The sequence below is a fragment of the Panthera onca genome, chromosome D4 (assembly GCF_046562875.1).
Source record: "Panthera onca isolate mPanOnc1 chromosome D4, mPanOnc1 haplotype 2, whole genome shotgun sequence".
NCBI lineage: Eukaryota > Metazoa > Chordata > Mammalia > Carnivora > Felidae > Panthera > Panthera onca.
The window spans coordinates 32,931,552-32,957,633 of NC_138351.1; the positions used below are offsets into that span (position 1 = coordinate 32,931,552).

At 40.5% G+C, this 26,082-nt stretch overlaps 1 protein-coding gene across 1 annotated transcript in view; it reads right to left on the reverse strand.

The window, feature by feature from the left end:
- Positions 1–955: 955 nt before the first annotated feature.
- The window catches only part of GLDC (glycine decarboxylase), a 98,624-nt gene continuing 73,497 nt past the window's right edge, over positions 956–26,082 (reverse strand). Inside the window, exons 17-25 of the mRNA XM_060609799.3 lie at positions 22,793–22,918; positions 21,216–21,365; positions 19,874–19,986; positions 18,474–18,615; positions 15,926–16,037; positions 8,829–8,924; positions 4,150–4,322; positions 2,564–2,644; positions 956–1,413 (exon numbers count right to left, since the gene is read on the reverse strand). Coding sequence (XP_060465782.2) covers positions 1,270–1,413; positions 2,564–2,644; positions 4,150–4,322; positions 8,829–8,924; positions 15,926–16,037; positions 18,474–18,615; positions 19,874–19,986; positions 21,216–21,365; positions 22,793–22,918 — 1,137 coding nt within the window. The 3' untranslated portion in view covers positions 956–1,269. The remainder of the gene's footprint in view (positions 1,414–2,563; positions 2,645–4,149; positions 4,323–8,828; positions 8,925–15,925; positions 16,038–18,473; positions 18,616–19,873; positions 19,987–21,215; positions 21,366–22,792; positions 22,919–26,082) is intronic.

Consider the following 26,082-nt stretch of genomic DNA (forward strand, 5'->3'; position numbering starts at 1 on the left):
AAATTGTTCTATAAACGTTTTAAGTGTGAGAATAAGTGGACCACCTCAGAGCATTGAAAAGAGCACTAAGACCTTTCTACAGATGACTATCATAATAGTTTGAATAATAGTTGTGTGATCAAGCTGCCATGCAAAGAACCAAGTGGTCAGGAATTGAACAGTGCTCACTAATAGGGAAGAACATCTGAAGCATTTGCTATTTCTAGGGAAAAGTTATTTTGTGCCAAGCATGCTAGTTGCCTATCTGAAACCCACTTGCCCCCTTTTATTTAGCTAATAAACTGATTTTCTTTGGGGCACTAACATACCCAGGGAAAAGACCTCCCCATACTCCTTTGCAGGTAGAAGTAGCAATATGAACCATTTCTGGCCAGTTAAATGCAAGCAAAAATTACTGGGTGAAATCTGCCTCTTGTTTTTGGTTTTTCTCCCCTTTTCCTATCAAAATGGGTATGTGATGTCAATATGCAGCAGCCATCTTCAAGACCATGAGGATGAAGACTACCTACAAAGGAAGGCTGAACAAAAGACTGAAGGGACACTACACCTGGACTTACTCTGTCTGGACTTATTGTTAAATGAGAAAAGTTGCTAGACAAAACTGCTAATGTAAAAAAAAAAAAAAAAAATGGCTATTGGGTTGGATCTTCTTGCCATTCAAATCCCTCTGAACTTAGTATAAATGGGAATAACATTGAAAAATGGACCAAGAAGACATTCTTCAAATTGAAATGCTTTTATTAGAATACTAATAATGGAAGATAGAAGAAAACCATACACATGGAAAAAGGAAAATACTCAAATGCTATTACAGATTAGGCAAATTAGAGAAAATTTCTTCAGTGTATGCAAAATGTAAACATTTGCCCTGGGATTCCTCACAGATGGCACAGTCCACAGAGACTTATTTGGAATAAGAATCTATCAAGTAGTCTACAGTATAGCCTCTAAAATGTTTCCAACATTAAACTTAAAGCTCCTAGCACACCCAAAATTTTCTATGCAAAAAACTAAATGGCTCCCAATCAAAGCAACTTGAACTATCAACTGCTACATGTGAAAGCAGGCACTGAAGCAAACCAGTCTTTCAACACTGAGCTTCCATACACTACTATGCTAATTGTATTTACATTTACCTTGACAGAGATTACAAAAATATACAGTGTATAACCCCATGGTGAGTCCAGTGTGGAAAATTATAGAGTTCTTGTTCATCAAATGCTTCAGAGAAAGACATCAAGTCAGTCACATGAACTTAGGGAAATAGGACTAAGAAGAGGCCCTTTTCTCCTCAGAAAATGGGGACTCATAAACTTCCATGGGTGGACAGGTACAAACCAGGTGCTGATCTCCATAGATGTCATCAATCCGGGCAATGGTTGGCCAGAATTTGCTCTCTGGTTTCACAAAGGGCTGCAAGGGACAAAAGATGGAAATGTTCTGGGTATTCTGAAACATTTCTCTTGCAGAAAGAGATTGCAATGATATCCCTACAGGCTAAGATGCCACTAAACCACAAATGCTCAAAAGCATAAGAAGGTAAAACCCACACTCCTATTTTTACTGCATCATTAGTTACAGTAGCCAAAATATGGAAGCAATCCAAGTGTCCATCAGTAGATGAAAGAAGATATGTATGTATGTGCGTGTGTGTGTGTATACACACATGTGTGCACATAGATACTCACATAGGAATATTGCCCAGCTATGAAAAAGAGTGAGATCTTGCCATTTACAACAACATAGATGGACCTAGAGGATATTGTGCTAAGTAGAAAGACAAATGCCATATGATTTCACTTACGTGTGGTATCAGAAAACAAAACAAAAGCAGAAACAGACCCATAAATACAGAAAACTGATGGTTGCCAGAGGGGGACAGGCAGAATGGGCAAAATGGGTGAAGAGGAGTGGGGGGGAACAGGCTTCCAGATATGGAATGAGTAAGTCAAGGGTATAAAAGGTACAGCATAGGGAATATAGTCAATACTATTGTAATAGCATTTTTCCAGTGACAGATGGTGGCTATGCTTGTGGTGAGCATAGCATAATGTATAGACTTTTCAGATCACTATGTGGTACACCTGAAACTAATACTACATTGTGTGCCAACTATACACCAGTCCAACAAAAAAGCTAAGTCACCCCTTCATTACTGTCCCCCCAAATCCAACTTTTGACCCTTGTCCCCACACTGCCAGAGAGACTGCAGAGCACCTTTCCGTGTAAGAATCAGAAAGGAAGAAAAATTGCATTTGGGGATATCTCCCTTTGGATGATAGTAGAAAATACCTTAACTCATTTGACAGCGACTCCTATTTGGTCTTTCTCCACTGTACTCCCTGTGGATTCTCAGGCCTGTGGCTGACACTCTAACCTCAGAGCTCTGAAAGCCAATTCCTGTGCTCTGCGTCACTTGTCATGACCCATTTAAGAAAGTGTCCCACATATGGTAACTGTAATGACACTGCAAAGGTAGGAGTCCCATCAGATAGGTGATGGCCCCTCATACGCACGTGGACGCTGTACCAGCTGGCACACTCGGCTTCAGAGGACAACTTACAAGTGGGAATGCCGCCACCTCTCTGGAATATGGCCGATCCCAGTGGGAGGATGTGACGCAGGTCAGGGAATGTGGAGACATCTGAGACACACAGATGGGAAAGGGATCAGAGCAGAACACTGCCTTCTGCTGTGCTTTGCTTCAACCAGTGAGCTGACAGAAGCCCAGGTATGGGGCTGCTGGTTGGTTTTATTTCAATTTGAGGGGGAAAAAAATTGATGGGAAATTTATTCTGAAATATTTCAAATGTCAGAAAGTCATGGTAATATATTAAGCACATCTACCACCCAATATAAGCCAACATTTTATCATATTTGCTTAACCCTTTAAAATAAACATCGGGGGCACCTGTGTGGCTCATTCACACAGGGGACACAAAAGTGTCCAACTCTTGATTTCGGCTCAGATCTCACAGTTCATGAGATTGAGCTCTGTGCTGACGGCACGGAACCTGCTTGGAATTCTCTCTGCCTCTCCCCCACTTGCATGTGTATGCATGCCCTCTCAAATATTTTTTTTTTAAATAAATAAAATAAACATTGAAGAGACAATTGAAACTGCCTTTATAACTCCTCCAGCTCATCTCTTACCCTATTCCCAGTGATAACCACTGTCCTGAATTTTGTATTCACCATGCTCATTGTGATTTTATACTATTACGGCATATATGTATAAACAGCATATTAGCATAGTTGGGCACATTTTAAAATCTTATCATTTTACGAGTATTATTCTCCACTTGCTTTTATAGCTCTGTATTATGTCCTTTAAATGTCTATTGCCATTTTTAAAATTAGCCTAAATCCTTATAATCTCTTTTCAGTATCCACAGAAAAGAGAAATAACAATGAGCAAGATGCCTTCTCCTGCCAGCCATTGGCCCCTGTGGTGCACCTTCAGGTGCGCACTTTTGGAACTTGCCTGAGCTTCCCCAGGCATCTCAGACTTGTTCTCTGGCTCAAGGCCATAGTAGCACAGCCACAGCCTTCACAATATTCCCAATTCATGATCTCCCCCTGGTCCCCCAACCCAGATTAATGTCTGGAGCTAACAAAAGACTTACAGCTCAGAAGCAAATATACAATAAACATGTTTCAGATTTTCTCCAAAATAGGCCACAAGCATTAAAAAACATTCAGGCCAAGTACCAATCAGTTGTTCTAAGCAATAATTGCTCTAGTAGAAGAACTTGTCTTTATCCAGAGTTTGTGAGGTAAATAATCTCACTAGAGTGCATTAAATAGAGACACAAGAATAAAACTACCCCAACTAGATAAGAGCTCTTCAGCCCCTGCTCCCTCCCTTGGTAACCAGTTGGACGCATGTGGGAGGTATACCTCTCACAGTGACAAAACAATTACACAAACAAAACATATCTCAAAACATCCACATTATACTTAACTGCTACTGTGTTGTTCAAGATTCAAACCTGCAAGTAATGAATTTATCATCCTTTCAGAAGAATGGTCTTATTCTAGGCAAGAATAAATATCTTCTGGTGGGAGTTCAGGAGTTGCTGGTACACTGTACATACGCACTCTTATACTCTATGGAACATTTTGGATCAAGTACCAATGCCTACGCACCTTCAGTGGATTGACCCTGGGGTCAATGCGGCCCTCCTCAATGTCAGCAATCTCCTGCCGAATGCTGATCATGGCATCACAGAATCTATCCAGCTCTTTCTTGTCTTCTGACTCAGTGGGCTCAACCATGAGAGTTCCTGCCACCGGCCAGGACATGGTAGGGGCATGAAATCCTGCAAAGGAGATAGGGGAACTTGTGTCACTAACTTTGACCTCCCTGATTTGTAATTTTTTAAAATGTCTATTATTGAGAGAGAGACACAGGGTGCGAGCAGGGAAGGGGCAGCGGAAGAGGGAGATACAGAATCTGAAGCAGGTTCGAGGCTCCAAGCTGTCAGCACAGAGCCCAATGCAGGGCTTGAACTCACAGACCATGAGATCATGACCTGAGCCAAAGTCAGACGTTTAACCTACTGAGCAACCCAGGCACCCCTGACCTCCCGGATTTGGAAGAAATTATATATATATATATATATATATATATATATATATTCATCTCAGCAAGAAGAACTTAGGAAATAAACTAACACCCAAGAAGAAACAATCAGTTAAGCAAGTTTTAGAGAGTATCCATAATAAATATGCAACCATACAAATGTATGTAAATTTTTATTTGTTAAATTGGGTAAGCAATAAAAAAATAAAAGGGCAAGTTACATAATGACATCCCATTTTTATGAAAATGATAGTGTTTACATATTTTTTAATATTTTACTTTTTTATTTAATGTTTATTTTTGAGATATAAAGCATGAGCAGGGGAGGGGGAGGGGACAGAGGATCCAAAGCAGGTTCCACACTGATAGTCCTAACACTAGTGAGCTCGATTCAGGGCTCAAACTCACAAACCATGAAATCATAACCTGAGCTGAATTCAGACGCTTAACCAACTCAGCCACCCAGGCACCGAAAGTGTTTATATTTTGAGGGAAGACACCTTGAAAAATAAGTACTAAAATATTAACAGGGCTTATTGCTAATATGAAGTTGAGATTCTTTGATTTTTTATTAGAATCATCCTATAATGCTTATTTATTACTTACAATAAGAGAAATTAAAATATTATAGCCTATCAAAAGTTAAAGTGATAGCAACCATAAAGAAGCCTACTAACCCCATTTTACAGATGAGGAAACTGAGGTTTGGCAGTACATGGAAACCCTTTGCCTTTATTCAGAACATAGGCTGAAGGTGTTTCTGTTTACAAAAGTTTTCATATGTAAGATGAATCACCAAGACATACTCAAGAGAGATTTCCTGGACAAAAGCCAAAAACCTTTTCCCATTTCTGGCTCTTTTTCTGTGAAACTGTAAAAGATGAAGACATTTAAATGGTTCCCCAATTCTGATTTGCATAATTACATGGAGTGCTTTAGGGTCATGCCTGCATGCTTTAAGGGATTATCTCCTCAACATGTTACAAACATTTTCAAATGGTAAGTTGAAAGGACTATAAAGTGAACACCCCTATATCTTTCACCTACATTCAACAATGATGTTCTCTTTGCTTAATCACATCTGTTCATTCATTCATCCATCTTATTTTTGATGCAATTCTAAGAATGCTTCAGTCATCAGTATACTTCTCCCTTAAATACTTCAGGATGCATATCATTAACTAGAATTCAGGATCTGTTTACATGTATTTGTGATAAAATTTACATACAGTAAAATGCACAAATCTTAAGTTTATCACTAAGTTTTGACAAATACATAGAATAGTGTCACTCAAATCAGAAAGGGATTTTAAAAGCTAATCTCTACCTACCAACCTCAATTTCATGGGTGAGCAAATTCAGCCCAACATACACTGTTGTAGTGGTTCTCATAACCAGAACCATCAGAGTTATCTTGGGAACACAGATTCTTTGGTCCTGACCCTGATTCAGGAAGCCCAAGGTAAGTCTCAAAAACATGAGTCTTAAAACTCTCCCAGGTGACTCATTACTCGCTAAGTCTGGATGCCTCTGCCCAAAGGCATTATGCCCCACATTTGGCTGTTTAAAGATACTGATTACTAGGCCCCTCCCCTGGAGATTTTAATTAAGTACATGTGATTAAGACCCAGAATCTGTTATTCTCGATTGCTGTTTTTTTGCTTAGCCATTCATTCATTCATCCATTCATTCTCTCACTTATTAGACACATACGTTTTGAGGTACTAAGTGCTAGCCACCTGTACAATTCTAGGCTTAGGGCAAGTGTGGCATTCACTCTATCAAACATCAAAATAACCTCCTAGCCAGTGCTCTCCCTCCCTGCAAATGCTGCTACTGCAGTCAGATATGTGATACAACACATCCCAGAAGTGAAGGTATATCCTGCCTGAATCTGCCATCAGCCAGGAGGCCTAGTTAGGTTACAGGAGCAACCAAGAGATTTTGGAGAGGTGATTGCTAATTTCATTAATGAAAACTTTCTCTGGCTTTCCCATTTATAATCAGTATAACTCTCCATAATAAGATCATGCATTCAAGAGAGGAATGAATCACACATGTGGGATTCCCAATATGATGCAGTAGTAAAACTATTAAATTACTGAAGCTTTCACTTTCCTTACTAAAAGAAGTTATTCCAGTTATTAAAATTCAGATAGGACTCCACATCCATTGAAAGGCAAACTTCTCACCATCTCTGCCTTTCTAAGAATTGAGGGGTCATTGATATTATTAATGTCACTAAAAATAGGTATTTCAATAAGGTCTGTGCTTAGTGAACATCCACTAATTCATTAAAGGCCTGTCTTTCAAGTCTTCCAAGAAAATACAGTCTTTATGGAACTAGCATGTGCCTATTCCTTCATCTATGGAAGCAGCTATAGAAGCTGTAGAAGCTGAAACAGCTATAAAGCTCAAATGCCATTCATCTCTAACACTTCAGCAGTTTACCTGCTGAACTTCCCTTCATCATCACACCAACTCACCTCTTCATGGACTCCTTTCTTTACCAGAAATGAGATAGGAATAAGAATTTAATAGAAACATAGGCAATACAACTCAACACCAAAAATCCCCAAATCCAATTAAAAATGAGCCGAAGACATGAAGAGACATTTCTCCAAAGAAGACATGCAAATGGCCAACAGACACATGAAAGGATGCTTAACATAACTCAGAGAAATACAAATCAAAACTACAAGAGGGGTGCCTGGGTGGCTCAGTTGTTTAAGTGTCCAGACTCTTGGTTTCAGCTCAGGTCATGATCCCACAGGTTCATGGAATTGATCCCCACTTCAGGCTCTGCACTGACAGCACAGAACTTGCTTGAGATTCTCTCCCTCTCTCTCTCTTTCCCTCTGCAGCTAATGCTCATGCACACACTCTCTCTCTCTCTCAAAATAGATATACTTAAAAAACAAAACAAAACTGCACAATATTAACAAACACCTGTCAGAATGACATAAATCAATGGCACAAGAAACAAGTGTTCGAGAGGATGTGGATAAAAAGGAATCCTCTTGCACTGATGGTAGCTGATGGTGGTAATGCAAAATAGGGCAGTCACTCTGATAACAGTATGGAGGTTCTTCAAAAAGTTAAAAATAGAGGGGCGCCTGGGTGGCTCAGTCGGTTAAGCGTCCGACTTCAGCTCAGGTCATGATCTCACGGTCCGTGAGTTCGAGCCCCGTGTCGAGCTCTGTGCTGACAGCTCAGAGCCTGGAGCCTGTTTCGGATTCTGTGTCTCCCTCTCTCTCTGACCCTCCCCCATTCATTCTCTCTGTCTCAAAAATAAACATTAAAAAATTTTTTTTTAAAAAAAAGTTAAAAATAGAACTACTCTATCCCTATGATCCAGCAATTGCACTACTAGGTATTTACCCAAAGAATACAAAAATACTGACGCAAAGAGATACATGCACCCCGATGTTTATAGCAGCAATATCAACAATGGCCAAATTATGGCAAGAGCCCAAAGGTCTACCAACTGATAAATGGATGAAGAAGATGGCATATATATTATATACACATATACATGCACAGTGGAATATCAGCCATAAAAATAGTGAAATCTTGCCATTTGCAATAACATGGATGAAACTAAAGAGTATAATGCTAAGCAAAATAAATTAGAGAAAGACAAATACCATATGATTTCACTCATAGGTGGAACTTGAGAAATGAACACAAATGAACAAAGGGGGGAAAAAAGAGAAAGGCAAAGAAACAGACTCTTAACTAGAGAGAACAAAGTAATGGATACCAGAAGGGAGATGGGTGGGGGGGATGAGTGAAATGGGTCATGGGGATTAAAGAGTACATTTATCATGATGGACATTGAGTATGTATGTAAGTGTTGAATCACTATATTGTACACCTGAAACAAATATAAATTAAAATTTAAAACTTAAAATGAAAAAAAAAGAAAGAAACTAGGGAACAAAAACCATTTTCTTTGGGATTTTAAATTCTTTTAACTATAAAGACTTTTCTTGAATGCCAGTGGATTCAAGATGCTGATTTAATATCTTTTGAAGGGTAGTACCAATGCAGTCATAGGGCATGTTTTTTCTCTATCACTTTGAAGTTTACCCAGAATCCTGTGCTCACCATTTATCCTACGGATCAGTTTATTGTGGTGCCTGCATGTTTGTTTTGTGCCTTGAGGAAGTCGCCCATAGCTAGCATGAATGTCAAAAACCTTAGATGCCCTATGAGGGTTTTTTCCCAGAGGATCACTCACCATAATCCTGAAGCCTCTTGGCCACATCCACAGCCTCAATATTTGCAGACTTTTTGAAAGGTCTTGTGTCCAAAATAAATTCATGAGCCACATAACCTGTGGGAAATTGTTTCAGTTCAAGATTACCATCAGCTTGTTTTGCCCAAGCAAATGTACAAATCAGCTTTGTAATGCGTATCAACAAGGCCCAAGATGCCATGGTAACTTGGAAGTTTATAGGTGGCAACAAAGACCTCATTTACTTTTATTAATAACTATAATTATAGGGGCACCAGGGTGGCTTAGTCTGTTCAGCGTCCAACCTCAGCTCAGGTCATGATCTCACCATTTGTGAGTTTGAGCCCCACATTGGGCACTGTGCTGCCTACTTGGGATTCTGTCTCCCTTTCTCTGCCCCTCCCCTGCACACACACACTCTCTCTCTCAACCTCTCTCTCAAAATAAATAAACTTAAAAAATTATTTAAAAAATAATTATAAAATATAAAAGTGATTATAAAAATAAAATTTTAACATGTCAAGCCAATGTGTTCAGTCCTTAGTGCACAACACACACAAGGCAAGAGGCTGATGGGAGGTGGAACTTTGGTGCCAGTGCATTGCTGGAACATTTGACTGAGATTCCTGGGGATGAGATTCTTTCAACTCTGATGATATAAAATCTATTTGCAATAGTTAAACATGTCATCACACAGGCCTGACCCTTTTATACAAAATATCTCTAGAGCCAAAGGTCCATTGATACCATTCTCCATAACTCTGCCCCAGCATCAAATAACTGTTTCATCTGTGTGAATGTAATTATATACGGAACATGTATCTCTAAGGCACATACATAATTGTATGAGATTCTTCAGAGGGGCTTTTGAGGGTTTGGTTTCAGGCTTCAGGCTGATTATTAGAAATCGGGGCTGTCAAACAGCACACCACAGGTGGCAAGAAGATGAAACCAAAGTCTGTGGGAGTCAGTTCACTTTGCTCTAGTTTGTAAGCTGGTTTCCTCTCTAGGCCCAGGTCACAATCTCCCCAGCACAACCTGTTTGACCCATCAGCAGGAATAAACCATCAATGAAGTCAGCATTTTCATTAATATAGAACAACAGTTCTGGGGGCTTCCCAAATTCTGTGGCCCCAAATCTGATGAATTTCCTTCTAGGAAAGTATCTGTAGATGAGACAATAATGTATTACTTCCTAACCTACTTTCCTCTCAGCAAACAAGGAATCTACTTACAGATACATGGAGCAGATAATTCCTCAAGCCTGAGAAGAGTTGCTCCAGTCACTAAACAGCTTCTGAAATCATCCATAACTGCTCTGCTTCTTATGTAATGAATAAATAAGAAAGGACTGATTTTGTGAGAAAATACAGTATGAGAGCCTCAAGCTTTAAATATACTGTCACTGAATATTATAAAATATTCTAACAATGATGGAAATTAAATTTGTGAGGAGTGTGATTCAAAAGTGGGAAGTTATATTCATAGCTAGGTAAAGTCAGGGGCAAAAAGTGCTTAAAAGGAATGCCCAGTTGGAATGTTCAGGGGTAAGGGTGGGGTGGGGGTGGGGAGGCAGTGGAGATCATTTAAGTGCAGGAATCCTAAATACCCAATTATCCCCACCCCATTTTGGGAGCCCAGCCTCAACCTTTGACCTTTCTTCTCTGAGCCTCTGGCACCCACCCGGCGCTGTGACAGTGACACAAGAAAGAAGGCTAATGAAGTTCACTGCTCTAAAGGGCACTCGGTGGGCAGGAGACGAAGAGGGGAGGGACACATCATGGAGGAAAAGGAAAGTCACTCTTGCTGGCAGGCAGAGGGCTGTCTTCCAAGAAGTTCAGTAACAGCTGAAAGGCCCCATCACGCGGAGCCCAGCCCAGCACTAACACAAAGACTACATCTGCAGTGTCCCCACCACAACCAGGCGGTTTGGGAAGAGCTCCATTTCTGAAATGAGGTTCAGATGTTATTTTCTAAGTCCATATTCTAATGTGTTCAAATGGAAACGGTAGAATTTTAGCATATCTCTCTGAGCTCTGAAAGGGATGAAATTGAAACCTGGTGGCTGTTGGAGGCTAAATCCCAAGATGTTCATCTGTGTTTGTAGTTTTTAAGGAGAAGAGGTACACAAACCTTCTGTGGTATGTGGTAAGGGCAATCTGAAGTAGAAATTGTATACACTGATCAGCACAAGGTTTAATTTTCACTGAGTAGGTATTTCTCCTGGGCCTAACCATGGCTATAGCTGAGAGTCTGAAAAGATACCAAGTCAAAGGAACAGGGAGAAGAGGGAGGGGGTGACAGAAAAACAAAATAAAAGTGGCGTGGCTCTAAATTTGGAACACCTTTCCTCCAACTCCTATCCTCAGAATGACTACCTATAGATATGTGGAACTCACTAGCTAATTACTCTTTAAGGCTTAGGTGAGCAATCAATGCTTAGTCAATCTTTTCAGTTGCAATCCAGAGACCATAACTAATAGAATCAAAACTGAATGTTTCCATGGGAATGAGGTCGGGTAGGCAGAGCCTCTGGCCTCAGGAGGGTCACTTCCTTGCCTGGGACATGAAAGACCATTCCATGAAGTCCATGTCTGCCCGTAAAGGCCACTGGGAAACCAACTCATAACAGAAATTTCCAGGCAGCATTAGGTTTGTCTGAGGTCATAAGGGGATAGGCACTGAAAAAATTAAAACATAAATGAAACATTGGGATAGTAACAAAGTTGCCGCCTCCACTAAAAGGAACTCCATTTTCATCAGTGAGTTTAGCCTCCCACATGAGTAGACAGCTGTGAATTTTTTAAATTCCTCCTTTAAAAATGTACTATCTTGGGGCGCCTGTGTGGCTCAGTCGTTTAAGCATCGGACTTTGGCTCAGGCCATGATCTCACAGTCTGTGAGTTCAAGCCCCACGTCAGGGTCTGTGCTAACAGCTCAGAGCCTGGAGGCTGCTTCGGGTTTTGTGTCTCCTCTCTCTCTGTCCCTCCCATGCTCATGCTCTTGTCTCTCAATAATAAATAAACATTAAAAAATGTTTTAAAAATAAACAAATAAATAAATAAATAAGTAAAAATATACTATCTTACCTGAGGTAATTCCTTTCTTTCCTCATCCTAAATACTACTGCTTTTCCCTTCCCAATTCTTGCCTGTCACTCCCTTGCTTCACAAAACCCTAAACCTCAACAGTTCAGCTGGGGTTTTCAAATCTCTCAAAGAAATGGTTCATAAAGGGAAGACTGGAGTTCATTAAAATTATTGCCTCATATTCATCTGTAATTACAATGTCTTATATAGAGCTAGTAAATATGATTAAGATGAATAATAGTCTTCTAATATTGCCATTAGACATTTTGGAATACAATGTGCTTATTAAGAACATTTCTATTTTGGGCCCTCAGGAGGTACAATGATAATTCTTCTTTAGGTCCAAGAATAAATGTGTTTACCAGACCAAATGTGAGACAATTTTTGATTTCATGAACTTTTGGATTAGGTGACAAGGTCTGTAATTACCAATACATCTCTGTGTGGGATGAGAAATACAATTCATTATTTGATTCTGGGATAAAATGTCAAAACAAACGGAAACTGGATATATCATTTTGTGCTGCAAATCCCCTAGGACTGAGACAGTCGCTGTTTTTAAAGCAGTCACTCAAACACTAAGCACGTGGTTAGGCACCTGAGAAACACTTGCTTTGTCCACTTTCCTCTCTCCTGGATTGCCACCAGTCCCCATGTAGTCCAGATCACATGGACTCTTTAAAAATGAAAGTTTGCATTTACACAAGTCTGTGAACATACTAAAAATCAGTGAGTTGTACATTTAAAGTGGGTGATTTGTGTGATATGTGAATTGTCTCAATGAAATTATCAAATTAAGTTAATCACAAGGAAGTTTCAACTACATTTAAAAAATAATAAACATGGGGCCCCTGGTGGCTCAGTCATTTAAGTGTCTGACTTCAGCTCAGGTCATGATCTCACAGTTCATGAGTCCAAGCCCCACATTGGGCTCTGTGCTGACAGCTCAGAGCCTGGAGCTGCTTCAGATTCTGTGTCTCCCTCTCTCTCTCTCTATGTCCCTCCTCCCCCCCTCAAAAATAAACATTAAAAATTTTTTCTTTAAAAAATAATAAACAAGGGGGGGGGAACCTATAAACCTTGTCAATTAAAACAAAAATACCGTTTTCCAGCCACCGGATTGGGAAAGATATTTTGGTTTCGGTTTGTGGGTTTTTTTCCAGCCTGGTACTTGGTGTTCACTGGTCCCCAGCATGATGGTCACTTCATATGCTATGAGAGTGAAATAAATTGGCACCTGTGGGGATAACCAGGTCACATGTACCAAGAGCTTAAATGCATTCACACTCTGAGATAATAATTTCTCTTCTGCAGCTCTAAGAAAATAATCAGAGATGTTTTTTTAAAAATCTAAGTAAAAGATATCCATTGCAGCATGTTACAGATGCAAATGACTAAGGGGAAAACATGACAGAATTCGTGGAATCCTGGTATATCCAAACAAATGAATCAATGTAGCCTCTTTCAAAGAACACTTAACAACATGGGGAAATGATCACAATATAAGATAAAATTAAAAAACAGGACACAAACTGTAATACTGTCTCAATGGTCTAAAAGTAAGATGAGAAGGAATACAGTGAAATATTAATAGTGGTTATGTCTGCTTACCAAAACCATGAATCATTTACATTTTCTTCCTCAGATTTTTAATTTTCCAAATTTTCCATGTTGAGCATATACATATTACTTATATAATCAGACAAAACAAATACTTAAACTTATCCTGAAGGCCAATACATAACAGAATGCATTTCACAGAGCAGGAGCTATATTTGAATTAATTAGTAGCTCTTGTAGGTTAATACCCACTTCAGAAGCATTTTATTGTGTTGCTTAGAGACATATTGCCCACAACTTTTTTTTTCCTAATCTCTAGGGAGCATTCTGGTTATTTAGAGCTTCTGGCTATTTAGTTCTTTCCTGTTTTCAAACTATAGAACCACGTCTTTGGATACATATTTTTAAGGCAAGACCAGCCTTTAAATTAAAGATGACAGATGTAGATGTATACTGTGCCTGAGCTGGAGAAATCAAGAGCCAAAGCGAGGTCTCATCCTGTGGCCCAGGTCTGGGCATGCTGCTGTCTGCTCCAAGCTCCAAGTCCCCATCTGTCCCTGATCTCCAATTCTGTGCTCACAGCCAATGTGCTGTGTGTCTTAGGGCCATCTCCTCCTATTACCTCCAGTATAACTTTGTTCCCCCATCTACTATTTCCTCTATTGTAGCTTCACTCTTCCCTCTTCAAAGCCATTTCTCTGGCAGTTTTAAATCCTCTACTGATTTCAAAACAAAACTGCATCTTACTGAAATAGCTTCCACATGTACCCCTGCTTTACCACCAAACTCCCCCAAACCATGACTGCTTCTCCTTTGTCCTCCCCACCCTCAATCCATTCTCAACTCATTGCGGTTTGGCATCTGCCTTACCATTTTTGTTCCAATTCTTTCAAAGGTGACCAAAGGGTTGCTAATTGTTACAGGCAAATATTCTGTTAAGACTCCTATCAGAACACCATTCTGTCTCTCCCTGTTGTGCAATACATTTGTACTGGGGCAGGCATGATGCCAGGGATTGGTGCTCGAGAATGGAAGCAGGCACAGTCTTTACCCTGAAGGAGTTCAAGGTCTGATGGACAGAGCCAGACAATAAACTGAGTGGGAGAAATCCTCAGTAGCAGAGAGAGCCAAGAGGAGGGAGAAGTTCTCTCCACCAGGAAAAAGAGGCTTCAGGGAGGAGGTGTGAGGCCAGAACAGAGGCAGGCAGGACAAGCAGGGGCTTCTCTAGGGAGAGGCATTGTGACAAATGCTGCAGGGTCCTACAGCTGCCTCAAGCAGGGAGTCTTTTCTCACTGGGGTCCCCTATGCTCATCTTGCCTTTTTTTTTTTTTTTTTAATTTATTTTGAGAGAGAGAGAGAGAGAGAGACTGCAGAAGGGGCAGAGAGAGAGGGAGAGAGAGAATCTCCAGCAGGATCCACACTGTCAGCATGGAGGCTGACACAGGGCTCAAACTCAGGAACTGTGAGATCATGACCTGAGCTGACATCAACAGTTGGCCGCTTAACCAATTGAGCCATCCAGGTGCCACATCCCTCTTAAGGTAGCCATCTGCTTGCAGGGCTTTGCTCTGGTTTCTCAAAACTCTTTCCTTGAGTTCCACCATTTCCAAGAGTCTGCTCTTAGATTCTGTGCCTAAGCCAAATTTCTGCAAAGCTATCTGGCTCCATCCTCTCCTATCACTTCCAGGATGACTTGGTTCCCCCACTATTATTCTCTCTGCTGTTCCTCTATTATAAGCATAAAAGGCTTACATAGAATTTCACTTCACATTTAATTAATCAGTAACTAAGCCCTATTGATCCTACTTCTAATAGGATCTTCTTCCCTTGCCATTTTTGAAATGAGTTTAACCTTCTCTTAGTCCTGTCACTCCGCTACTCAAAAAACCTTTCATGGCTGTCATCAAAGGTAAAGTCAAGAGACTTCCAAGACTTCAAGTTGGCCTCTCCAACTTCACCTTCATCTGCTCTCCTTCCTCCTATTCCATTCAACAACCCCCCAACAAGCTTCTCACCACGTACACAATTCTTTCTTGCTCCAGTATTTCTGTTTACTGGGGTCTGATACTCTCCTTTCCAGGCTCATCTCAAGTGTCTCCTCCCAGAAGGCTCTCCCAACTATTCTGCACTTCCTCTGCCCAGTCTGAATTACTCCACTCTTCTGGAGCCATTCCCATAGCACTTTGTGAGGTTAAGAGTGCATGGTATTTATATATACATCTCCCCATGCTGTGGGCTCCTTGTTGACCTGGGCTGTGTAGGCTACTGCATCACACAGCCTTGCAAATAGTGATACTCCTAACCTGTTCACTCAATTGAAGTTATTTCCAATAACTATGATTTATATATGCAAAGAAACGAAAATTTCCTACCCACCGCAGAAAACATTTACTAGGTCAAACCTGGTAAAGAAAAAAACCAAGGTGATAGTAGACTGTGGTTGATACTTGCCTCTTGCACCCCGGAAAAGGACCCTATAGTGTTTTTCTAATCGCTTGGCCATGTAGTTGGCATTTAATATAGCAATTTCTGTGGCCTGTTTAAGGCCTTTGCCTCCCATCATCTGCAACAGAGAGAAAGAGTCATCAGCCATGGAACAGGTTAAACCCAAGGGGCACTAATGAAAGACACACCCAAGTAAATCCCACCCTCAAAGGGAGTCAGCCCAGTGTCAATCCCAACAAAGATGTCTTCCAGTCTTCTCTGATGCTGAAATGATTTTTGGTTTTCTCCTTTGAACATAACTTTATATTTCTTATAAAAATAACAAAGTAATAACAAAGTAACAACACGGAACAAAGTAACAGAGGCAAAATTGATTGCTGACTATTAGGTTACCTAAAGAGGAAAAAGAAACTTAGACTACACGCATTTGGGAATGTTTTTGTTTGTTTATGCATTTGAGATTATCTTGATAATTGCCAGGAATCTAATGGGATATTGACCAAAATCCTCACTGAATCAATTTGGTATATGGTTTGTCTTCCAATTGACCATAGTCAGAGTTATTTATACATTTAACAACTGCCAGGCTTGATCTTACCCTGTTCTGGTGGTTCCTAGGTCCCTGTGATTATACCAGGTGAACATCATCACCAGCAAAGAGCTTAAAATCAAGACTGCATCAATTTTTATTGCCTACATTCTTCCCAGAATACCTCATATATGATGGGGATTAATATGTATTAAATACATAACTAATTAATATAAAGCAAATGAGAACGCATCAAATAAAAAATAGAGACACCAAAGTCCAAAGGAAGGAAAGGACACATCTTGCCTGGCTGGAAAAGAAGGGTTCCCAGAGTAAGAGTTAGTACTTAAGTGGAAATCTACTAATGGGTAGAATTTGGTGAAGCAAAAAGAATGGGGAAGACACTCCAGCTGAGAAGAATGGCCAAAACCAAGGTGTAGAGGTAAAGGCACATGGTTGCAGTCTGGAGGTTACTATAGAGGTTGGTGGGTTGTGACAACTTCTTGCAAGCCTGGAACCTTTGCCACAAAGAATTTGGATTTGGTTCAGCCAGCCATGTCTCTCCACTCATGCACCAGAATCACTTGGAAGCTTGATGGCCAAAGCCCTACCCAGTCATATGCTGAATTTGATTTTCTCTGGGATTGGGCCTAAGAATGTGTGTTTTGGGATAAATCCCCTAAGAATTCTGTGTAGGCTAGTAAGACCGAGAAGTAGAGGCAAAAGGAAACCATAAGATAATTCTGACTCTTCGGTAGAATCTTGCAGTCCTATAGGGAGTGTCCACAATGGGCTGCAGCAGGGAAAGAAGGTAGTTCTAATGCCCAGGTGGCAAGTAACAACAGCATGAAATAAAGAGAGGGGTCAAAGTCAGAGGGGTATTTTTAAATTTACTTTATTTACTTCATTGTTATCTGAGGTTCTGTCTGGTACTCCTGGCATATGGCCAAACCAGCCTGGGGGCATTTACTTTTTAAATGTGGGAAATCATCTCCAACCCAAACACATCCATAATAACCCAGGTTTACATGATCTAGGGACCAAAAGGAACCTGGGAATAAGATTCTGTTTGCAAAGAAGCAGAACTTTTTTATGATTGTTTTTGTTGTTACTGCCTGTAAAATAACTCAAGTATCATTTTTAAAAGCAGGTTTTAGTCTCCAGGGTACAGAATTGTTGTTTCTGCTTCCCAGAAAGTTTTCATTAAGAATCATAAATGCCACACTGTTAAAGAGTAACAGCCAGCCCCAGAGAGTCATCCAACATGATTTGCACAGCTGAGTTTTAGAGTCTTGTTTCACCCTCCTTTAAGGAGGGAAGACAGTTTGGGAAGGCTGTTCTAATTAGCCACTGAACAAGTGTTCCTGTCCAATGTACAGTCTTAGCCCAGGAGGTAGGCAGGCCAGTTTGAACAAGAGCTGTATAAATAAACTCTGGCCCTAGTGTTTTTTTTTGGAGAAACACAAAGGAAGGAAAGCTGTTCTCTAACAAAGTTTAATTACCCCAGAGAATTACAGTTCCACAGACTCTAAAGGGCAAAGAGCTTAGGGAAACCACCAGATAAGCAAATTTCTGCTACTTTTTCATCTTACCCTCCAGACTCATAAGAAATCTAAGCCAAAATGAGATTTCTAAAATTTATCCTAGGATTTCAACCTTCTGTAATAATTAGTATGTGCACTGTTTTTTACTTGCAAGGGGCTATACAAATCCTACAGGAAATCAAATGATGTAACCAGAATATCCATATGACTCATGGAACTTTGTCTGGAAAACATATCTGGCATGTCAGTTTCTCTGATGGTAAACTCACTATGAGAGCTCCAAGGAAGTAGCATAATGAAGAGATGAAATAAATTTTAGCTGATCTTTTTAAGAAGGTTTCTTCCACCCAAGTCAGCAATGTTCACTGAACTCCATCTCAGATCACGGACTTCATTTTTAAGTCAAGAAGAAAGTCTATAGACTTAGTTTCCCACCCACATATCACATCCCCCACCGGCCTAACACAGTCACAGGCCTCACCTTAATGTAAGCCCATGAAATGGGCAGGATGGAACTGGAGCCCCATGGGGCTGCGCTGACAGTACCCACAGGCTGGTTATCCTCACATGGCTTTACTGAAATGATCGGATGATTGGGCAGAAAAGGAGCAAGATGCTTCTTCCTGTATTTTTTCAAGCACAGATTCAGAAGATATCAAAAAGATCCAGACCAACCAAACACACAAGTGCTGGGCCCTCTTGGGAAGCTCTATTCCTAGTAGAGAAACTCAGAGCAGAAGGGATCTGACGCCTGCTAAGAGACAGATGTTCAGGAAGTGTTCCATTCTTCTTCCTCCTCACCAGCCATCAGTGTCCCAGCAGCTCACCGGAGAACTGTGGCAGAGGATTTGGCAGATTTCATGTAGGCAGCCATGAAACAGCTTGTGGATTCATGGACTCGCCAGGATGTGGAGACCTCCCTGCCCCACACTCTTTCCCAAGGCATCTAAGGGATAGAGGGTGCTTCTGAGGAGCCCCAGGGCCTACACATCAGAGGCCAGCCTATGAATGCTACTCAGCCACCTCCCGCATATCTAAGGCACTGAAGTGCCCCCACTTACTATAAATAATAATAATAATAGTAATAATAAAAGCAAGAGGGCCAGACTCCCAGCAATCTGAAGACTGGGACCTTTGGTCCATGTTTAGAAAACTTAAGAAACTCAGGAAATGGCTGATCAGCATCATCTTCACAAGATGATTCAATTTCAGTGTAAAAAGTTATCAACAGCTGCAAGATACTCCTTTAGTGCTATTATGATCTTATCCAATTATTCCAGTAACAAGGTTTGTTTCCTGCTTATCTCAGATGTAATCAGAGTTCAGGCTGCAAAGGGTTCAACACCTTATATCCAATTCACTGCTTCCTTTCCCTTCCTTTCTCCCTCTCTCCTTCCCTCTCTTTTCTTCCTTTCTTTCTTTCTTTCTTTTTTTCTTTCCTGAGAACACTTAAGTTCTACTCTCTTACAAATTTCAATTATACAATATAGTGTTACCAACTAAATCACCCGGTCAAACATCTATGGCTGAAAGTTTGTACCCTTTACCAACCTCTCCCTACCCATCCCCTGCTCCCCAGCCCCAGGCAAGCACTTTTCTACTATAAGTTCCTTTGGTTGTTGATAATTCACTTTCAATGTAACCAACAGCTGATTTCTTTTTTTAAAAGACAGAAAAAAAAAAAAAAAAAAAAAAAGAGAAAACATCTTGGAAGTCTAAGTTATCACCCCTCTCACTGCTTCTCTCCAGCCCCTAAAGGAGGACTAGATATGACAGTGTCTATGACACTTGAAGACCTCGATGAGAAGAACAGCAAACTTGGGGCCATTCTTTCATTCTCAGTCTCCAAAACCATCCTGAAATGAGCAGCCCGGAACTCACACGCCAATGGGCCCCATGCCAGGGCCACCTCCTCCGTGGGGAATGCAGAAGGTCTTGTGAAGATTTAGGTGTGAGACATCAGACCCAAAATCTCCAGGACGACAGATTCCCACCTACCACAAAGGGAAAAGAGCCAAAAGCAAAAGTCAAGAGCTTGCAAGGATATTCTGGAAAGGCAGCCATGCTATTTGCTGCAGCTTCTCCTCTCAGAGGAAAGGCAGGCAGAACTGTTCACAGAAATGTTCTTAGTACCGGAAGAGTTCCACATTCAAAACCTGACATCCCATAAGCAGCCTGGCTTATGGTTTCTGTGGAAACAGCAATTGACCATTTAGCCTAATTTAGATTTCAAAATACAGATTTGAGGAGAGGAAACACCATGAGCAAAAGGGAAGTACCTCCTTGCTGCAGAAACAGATGACATTCAGACCAGCAATGCTACTTCCCCCGCATGGTTGGCTTTGAGTATCATGCATTTTGGGTACCCCAGTGAAAGAGACTGGAAGGCTACCTGATAGGATAATGAACCAAGGGGAAGAAAGGAAGGAAGTTTTCCTGAGACCACCCTAATACCAGTCACAACAGGCCTTCCTGCCACTTAGGCATTAGGGCTAATTTTGAACATAAATTAAGTGCCAAACATAAAGAGTGCATTCCTGAACTCTTAGCAATAGATAATCTGTCAACTACACTTACAAAGGGAATCAGAAAGAAGCAAAGAAAAGCAGAAAGACTTTGAAATGGTAAAGCAAAACAAAACAACAACAAACAACAAACAAACAACAAACAACCCACAATCACAAAATAATGACAAAGAAGTTAAGAAAACTCTGAAAAATAACACCTTCTGCTCCAATGAACCCCTACAGCATTTGCAGAGAGGTGCACATTACACCCCACCCCCAACAAACACAGTTAGGATTGGCCCTTCAGGGACAGAACCATTCAGCTATTTTACACTGATGAAATTGAAGCCAGATTAAGGACTTGTCCATTGCCATGGGAGATCAATATCCACCAGTGGCTAGAACATGGGTGTGAATTTCCATAGGGAGTCAGGAGACCTTCATAGCTGTAGCACCCGAGAGAGATCAAACGCTCTGACATTCAGTTTATTCCATGCTTCCTGTCAACCTTTTTATCTCCCCCAACCTCCCCTATTGCCCCCTTCAAATCTGATCTCAGTGAAATTGTGTTACTTTCCTTGAAGTTGGCAATACAGAAAGTCAACCTCATTTCTGAATTCAGTATCATGTTTTAAGACAATTGTCAAGAAATCAGAGGAAAATAATATTTTTCTGTCTTAACCACTTTCTCAGGGAGTCCCTCTTCTGTTGCTCACCTGTGCATTCATATTTGCCCCATCTAGATAGACCTGTCCTCCATGTTGGTGGATCAGGTCACACACATCACCAATGTTTTCTTCAAACACCCCATTGGTGGATGGGTATGTAATCATGATTGCTGCCAGGTTCTCCTTGTGTTTATCCACCTATGGGATAGAAAAGGGCAGAGGGAGACAGAAGAGGAACTGTTTATTTGTTGCCCAAACCATTGCTTTTACCTTACAGGATTAGGAAAGGTGATTTTTTTGGTCTTTTCATTTCTAGAATTGTCTCAAACTATGATGACAATAAAATCCATTACTCCTTTCCTAAGTCATTCCAAAGAAACAACAAAATCCCTTCAAACTAAGTCTCCATGATCAAGACCAAAAAACTGTTTGGAAGTTGGGTATTTTGGGCTCAACTCTCCTAGGTTTTCCTTTGGTTTTAGTCATCTCAATAATTACTTCAGATCTTTTTCGTTATGGACATGTCTATTCTCACAGTTAATCTCTCTCTGCTCATCTTGCCATATCCACCCTTATTCCCTTTCCTTCTCATTCTGTTGAAATTAGAATTCCCACAAGGAGTGTTCTGCTCTGATTTAAAAAAAAAAAAAATCTCCCTCATGTTTCCTTTTCACAGAAAGCAAACATATAAAAGGCATATTCCTGGGGTTTTTTTTTTGGCCAGTGACTCAGAGCAAGCTCGTATGGAAATTAAAAAAAAAAAATTTAAAGGTCATATCCTATATTGGGGAAACTTAGTAATTACAAGCACTGCCCCAGAATATCTGCGGGTAAAAACTTTGTGGGGTGCTGAATAGGTGGGGATGGTTGGGAGAGACTAACAGTGCTATTTTCAGCTTCCTTTGAAGGCAGTTACATGAAGTTCTCTGTCTCCATGCCTAATAACCTTGACAAAATCACATTGCTATTCAACTGATTTCATTCCCTCTTAAGATGCAGCCTCCAGTCCACCAGTGGAAAGCAGATACAGTTGCTAGGCAACCTCTTCCTGGAGGTTGGGAGGTTGGGAGTGGGGGGTTGGTGTTGCAGAAAGGAGTGGAATGCCGCCCCAAATTCAGCAGGTAATGGCTGGGACAGTCACACACATTTATAAAATCTACATGTATGTTTTAATTCCCAACACAAAGATTGAGAACAACTGTGACTGCCTGTTTGGTTATTAATAGGGGAAGAAGGGGGAAGGTGGGCAGAAGGAGACAGGCAGGCCCTACAAGGAGTAGCCTTACTATGACCATGAATAATTCATTCAGTTTCTTACATATGCACGAATTAAGAGAATAGGATTTCAGTTTAAAGGACCTTGTCCCTGATTGGTGAAGGAAGAGGTAAAGTAGACTATGTTCGGTTTTATTCTGGACCAAAAATGTGACTGTTGCTTTTTATTTTTCTTACAGAGACAGGTTTTCTGATTTTATGCCATTTTCCCCAGACCCATTCAGGAGAAACTGCAGTCTTTTAATTAGAATGCAAAGAAAGACAATGTTGCTACAAACTATCCAGTCCCTTCTTCCCACCACCTCGTCTCAACCCAGACCTCTTCCATCTGTTTAGCGGAAGACTAGTACCATGGCCTTGAGGTGAGCTGTGTCGATATTCCCATATTTATCCACCTCCACAGGCTGAATCTTCATGCCTGCCATGTGGGCACTTGCAGGATTGGTCCCATGTGCTGATTTTGGAATGAGGCAAACCTTAGGAATGGAATGAAAGGAAGGAAGCAGAAAAAATCATCACCAGGCTATTCATGAGAGAAAAGTCCTACAACATGCTTGGAGCACAGATTAAATAGGTGCCACATGCTTTATTTAAACTGACCATAACATCTGAAATCTGCTATAATTTCATTATTACTATATTGTAAAACAATGTCCAAAAGGGCAGGTTCCGTTTGAATCCACAAATATCGCTCTTTAAATATTCCTGTAGGGACACCTGGGTGGCTGAGTCAGTTAAGCATCTTACTTCGGCTCAGGTCATGATCTCACAGTTTGTAGGCTGAAGCCCCACTTCAGGCTCTGTGCTGATAGCTCAGAGCCTGAAGCCTGCTTCAGATTGTGTTCCCCTCTCTCTCTGCCTCTCCACCATTTGCACTCTGTCTCTCAAAAATGAATAAACGTTGAATAAACAATTTTTAAAGATTCCTATAATATTAATCAGTATTGTCCTCCCTTATCTCAGCACACCAAAACACAGGTCAGTGCTTATTCTGACCTTGTCTCAGTTATATGTAGAAAGTATCTTATAAGAACATGAGATTAGAAGTTAAACTCTAGGACCCAACTGCCCACATCACAGCTTCAGTTCTCTGCTTCACTTTGCTGAGATCCAGGAGAGATGATAACAGTAGACATAATTCCAAGGTCTTCCTATGCTGACACACCAATTATGGCACCATTTACTGGATGCTTATTCTGTGCAATGAATTATTAGTTGCCATGAGAATCATACAGCAAGCATGAAAACCAATCAATACCTGTCCTGGGCACATTGACAATGCTGGTAAATGTATAAACAGGTGCCATAGAAACTCAGAATAAGGGGGGTATTGTTTCAAGTGGAAGAGGTCAAGGGAGGGTGATTCAAGAGCTAGAGCCTAAGCTAACATTTAGAGATAAGTTGAATTCTTACAGAAGGCGGAGGGTGGGTACAATTTTAGAATTCCCAGATTTAAATCATTTTCATTTCCTCCTACAAATCATGTGAACACAAGTGAACACACGTGCTCTGATAGATCTGATGATGCTGCACTGCAGGAAACTGCATCACAAGAGGTTTTACCAAAAGAAAGCAATAAGGAGAAATAATGATCACCCTGAAAATAATCCTCCTTTTTTTTTTTTTTTTTAAGTCCCAGAACTAATATTGCAACCCCTTGAAGAGAAATGGATGGGCATTACAGAAATGGCCTTATGGAGAGAAAACTTTGCTCTGCAGGTATTTCCTCAAAAACAGCAAAGGTGTCTACTTCAGAAAAGCACAGGAGCACACAAAGACAACTGTTTGCCAGAGGCAAAGTGTTACTCTTCTGTTGACAGAAGGTTTGTGCCTCTTTTGAACAGTTATTTGTCTCATGCTGGTTATACAGTGTTGTATTCAAATCCTTTTTCTTATTGAGTTTAATTTCTCAGAACCAAAGCTGGAGACACTTGTCCTTTCCCATAAGGTATTTTTATTTTACCAAAGGATCTTTGGATAAAAGGATCCCTTCTGGGCAGAACATTGATCACAAAGGAAAAGGCAAACATTAAAAGTGAATACGGTCAACCATACTTAAGCATAAAAGAAAGTTTTAAATTTTTTAAATGTTTACTTATTGTTGAGAGAGACAAAGTGCAAGCAGGGAAGAGCAGAAATAGAAGGAAACACAGAATCTGAAACAGGCTCCAGGCTCTGAGCTAGCTGTCAGCACAGAGCCTGATGTGGGGCTTGAATCCACAGACCACAAGATCATGACCTGAGCTGAAGTTGGACACTTAACCGACTGAGCCACCAGGCACCCCTCAAATAAAAAAATAAAAAAATAAAAAAATTAATGAATATAAAACATTGGCTAAAGGCCTAAATTAAGAATTCATACCAGGGAAGTTCTGCTGAAATAAATATATTCAAGGTAAAAACCATCCTATGGTACGCTGAGTACCCCTTCAAATGCCCATGTTCTAATTCTCAGAATCAATGGATGTATCCTTATGGCAAAAGGGACTTTGAAAATGCGATTAACTTCAGGCTCATGAGATGAGAAATTAAGGATTTTGAAATCTGTCTGGATTATCAGTGGACCCTAAACACATTCCCCAGTACTCTCAGCAGAGGGAGGCAGGTGGAGGTTTGACAACAAAGTAAGTAGAAAATATGATGAATGGGGGTGCCTGGGTGGCCAGTCAGTTAAGCATCAGACTTTAGCTCAGGTCATGATCTCGTGGTTCATGGATTTGAGCCCCACATCAGGCTTTCTGCTGGATCCTCTGTCTCCACCCTGCCTGCCCCTTCCCAACTTGAATGCACGTGCACACACACTCTCTTTCTCTCTCTCTCTCTCTCAAAAATAAACATTTAAAAAATAATTTTAAAAACGACAGGAAATTTGAAGGACGAACAAGAGGATGGAGTGATGGCAAGAAGGGGTCCCAAGCTAAGGAATGCAGGAGGCATCCAGAGAGGCAAAGAAACATTTTCTCTCATGGATCCTCCCAAAGGAGCCTGCCTTACCAATACCTTGACTTTAGCCAAGGGAAACCAATCTCAGACTTCTGGACTCCATAACCGAGAAGATAAATTTTTGTTTTTTCAAGCCATTAAGTTTGTAAGAATTTGTTACAGCAGCCACAGAAAACTAATACATATCCTGATATAAGGAGCAGCAGAAAAAGTCTCAGCGGTTTTGTCAGTGACTCATTTATATGTTGCTATTATACAGTTCTGTTTTTCTATGTAAAATTAGGAAACTTTAGTATTTTTTTTCTGTAATTTTATTTAATGTTGGTTTTGCCTCACTTTAAAATTGTGCGGTCACAAGGGAATGGATGTGATGCTTTAGTTTATATAAAACAAATCCTCTTTGGAGCATTTATGCCCATTTAGATGGATGCTGTTTTTCTAACTCCCCAATGTACCTGGCATAAACCCAACCCATAACTCATTCTCCAACACTTGCTGAATGAGTGAAGGATTAAGAAGGAGTGCTCATTTGTGAGGGAAAATCAAATTCTTACCACTAAGAAAATCTAAAAACCAAATGCCACTACTTTGTCTCAGGCAGTTAGGAAGAGAAAAATACTCCCATATACATTTTGGGGGATGTTTTTTGGTATTTTCTGTGGGGTCAATGTTTTCTGTTGTATAAAAACCACATCTC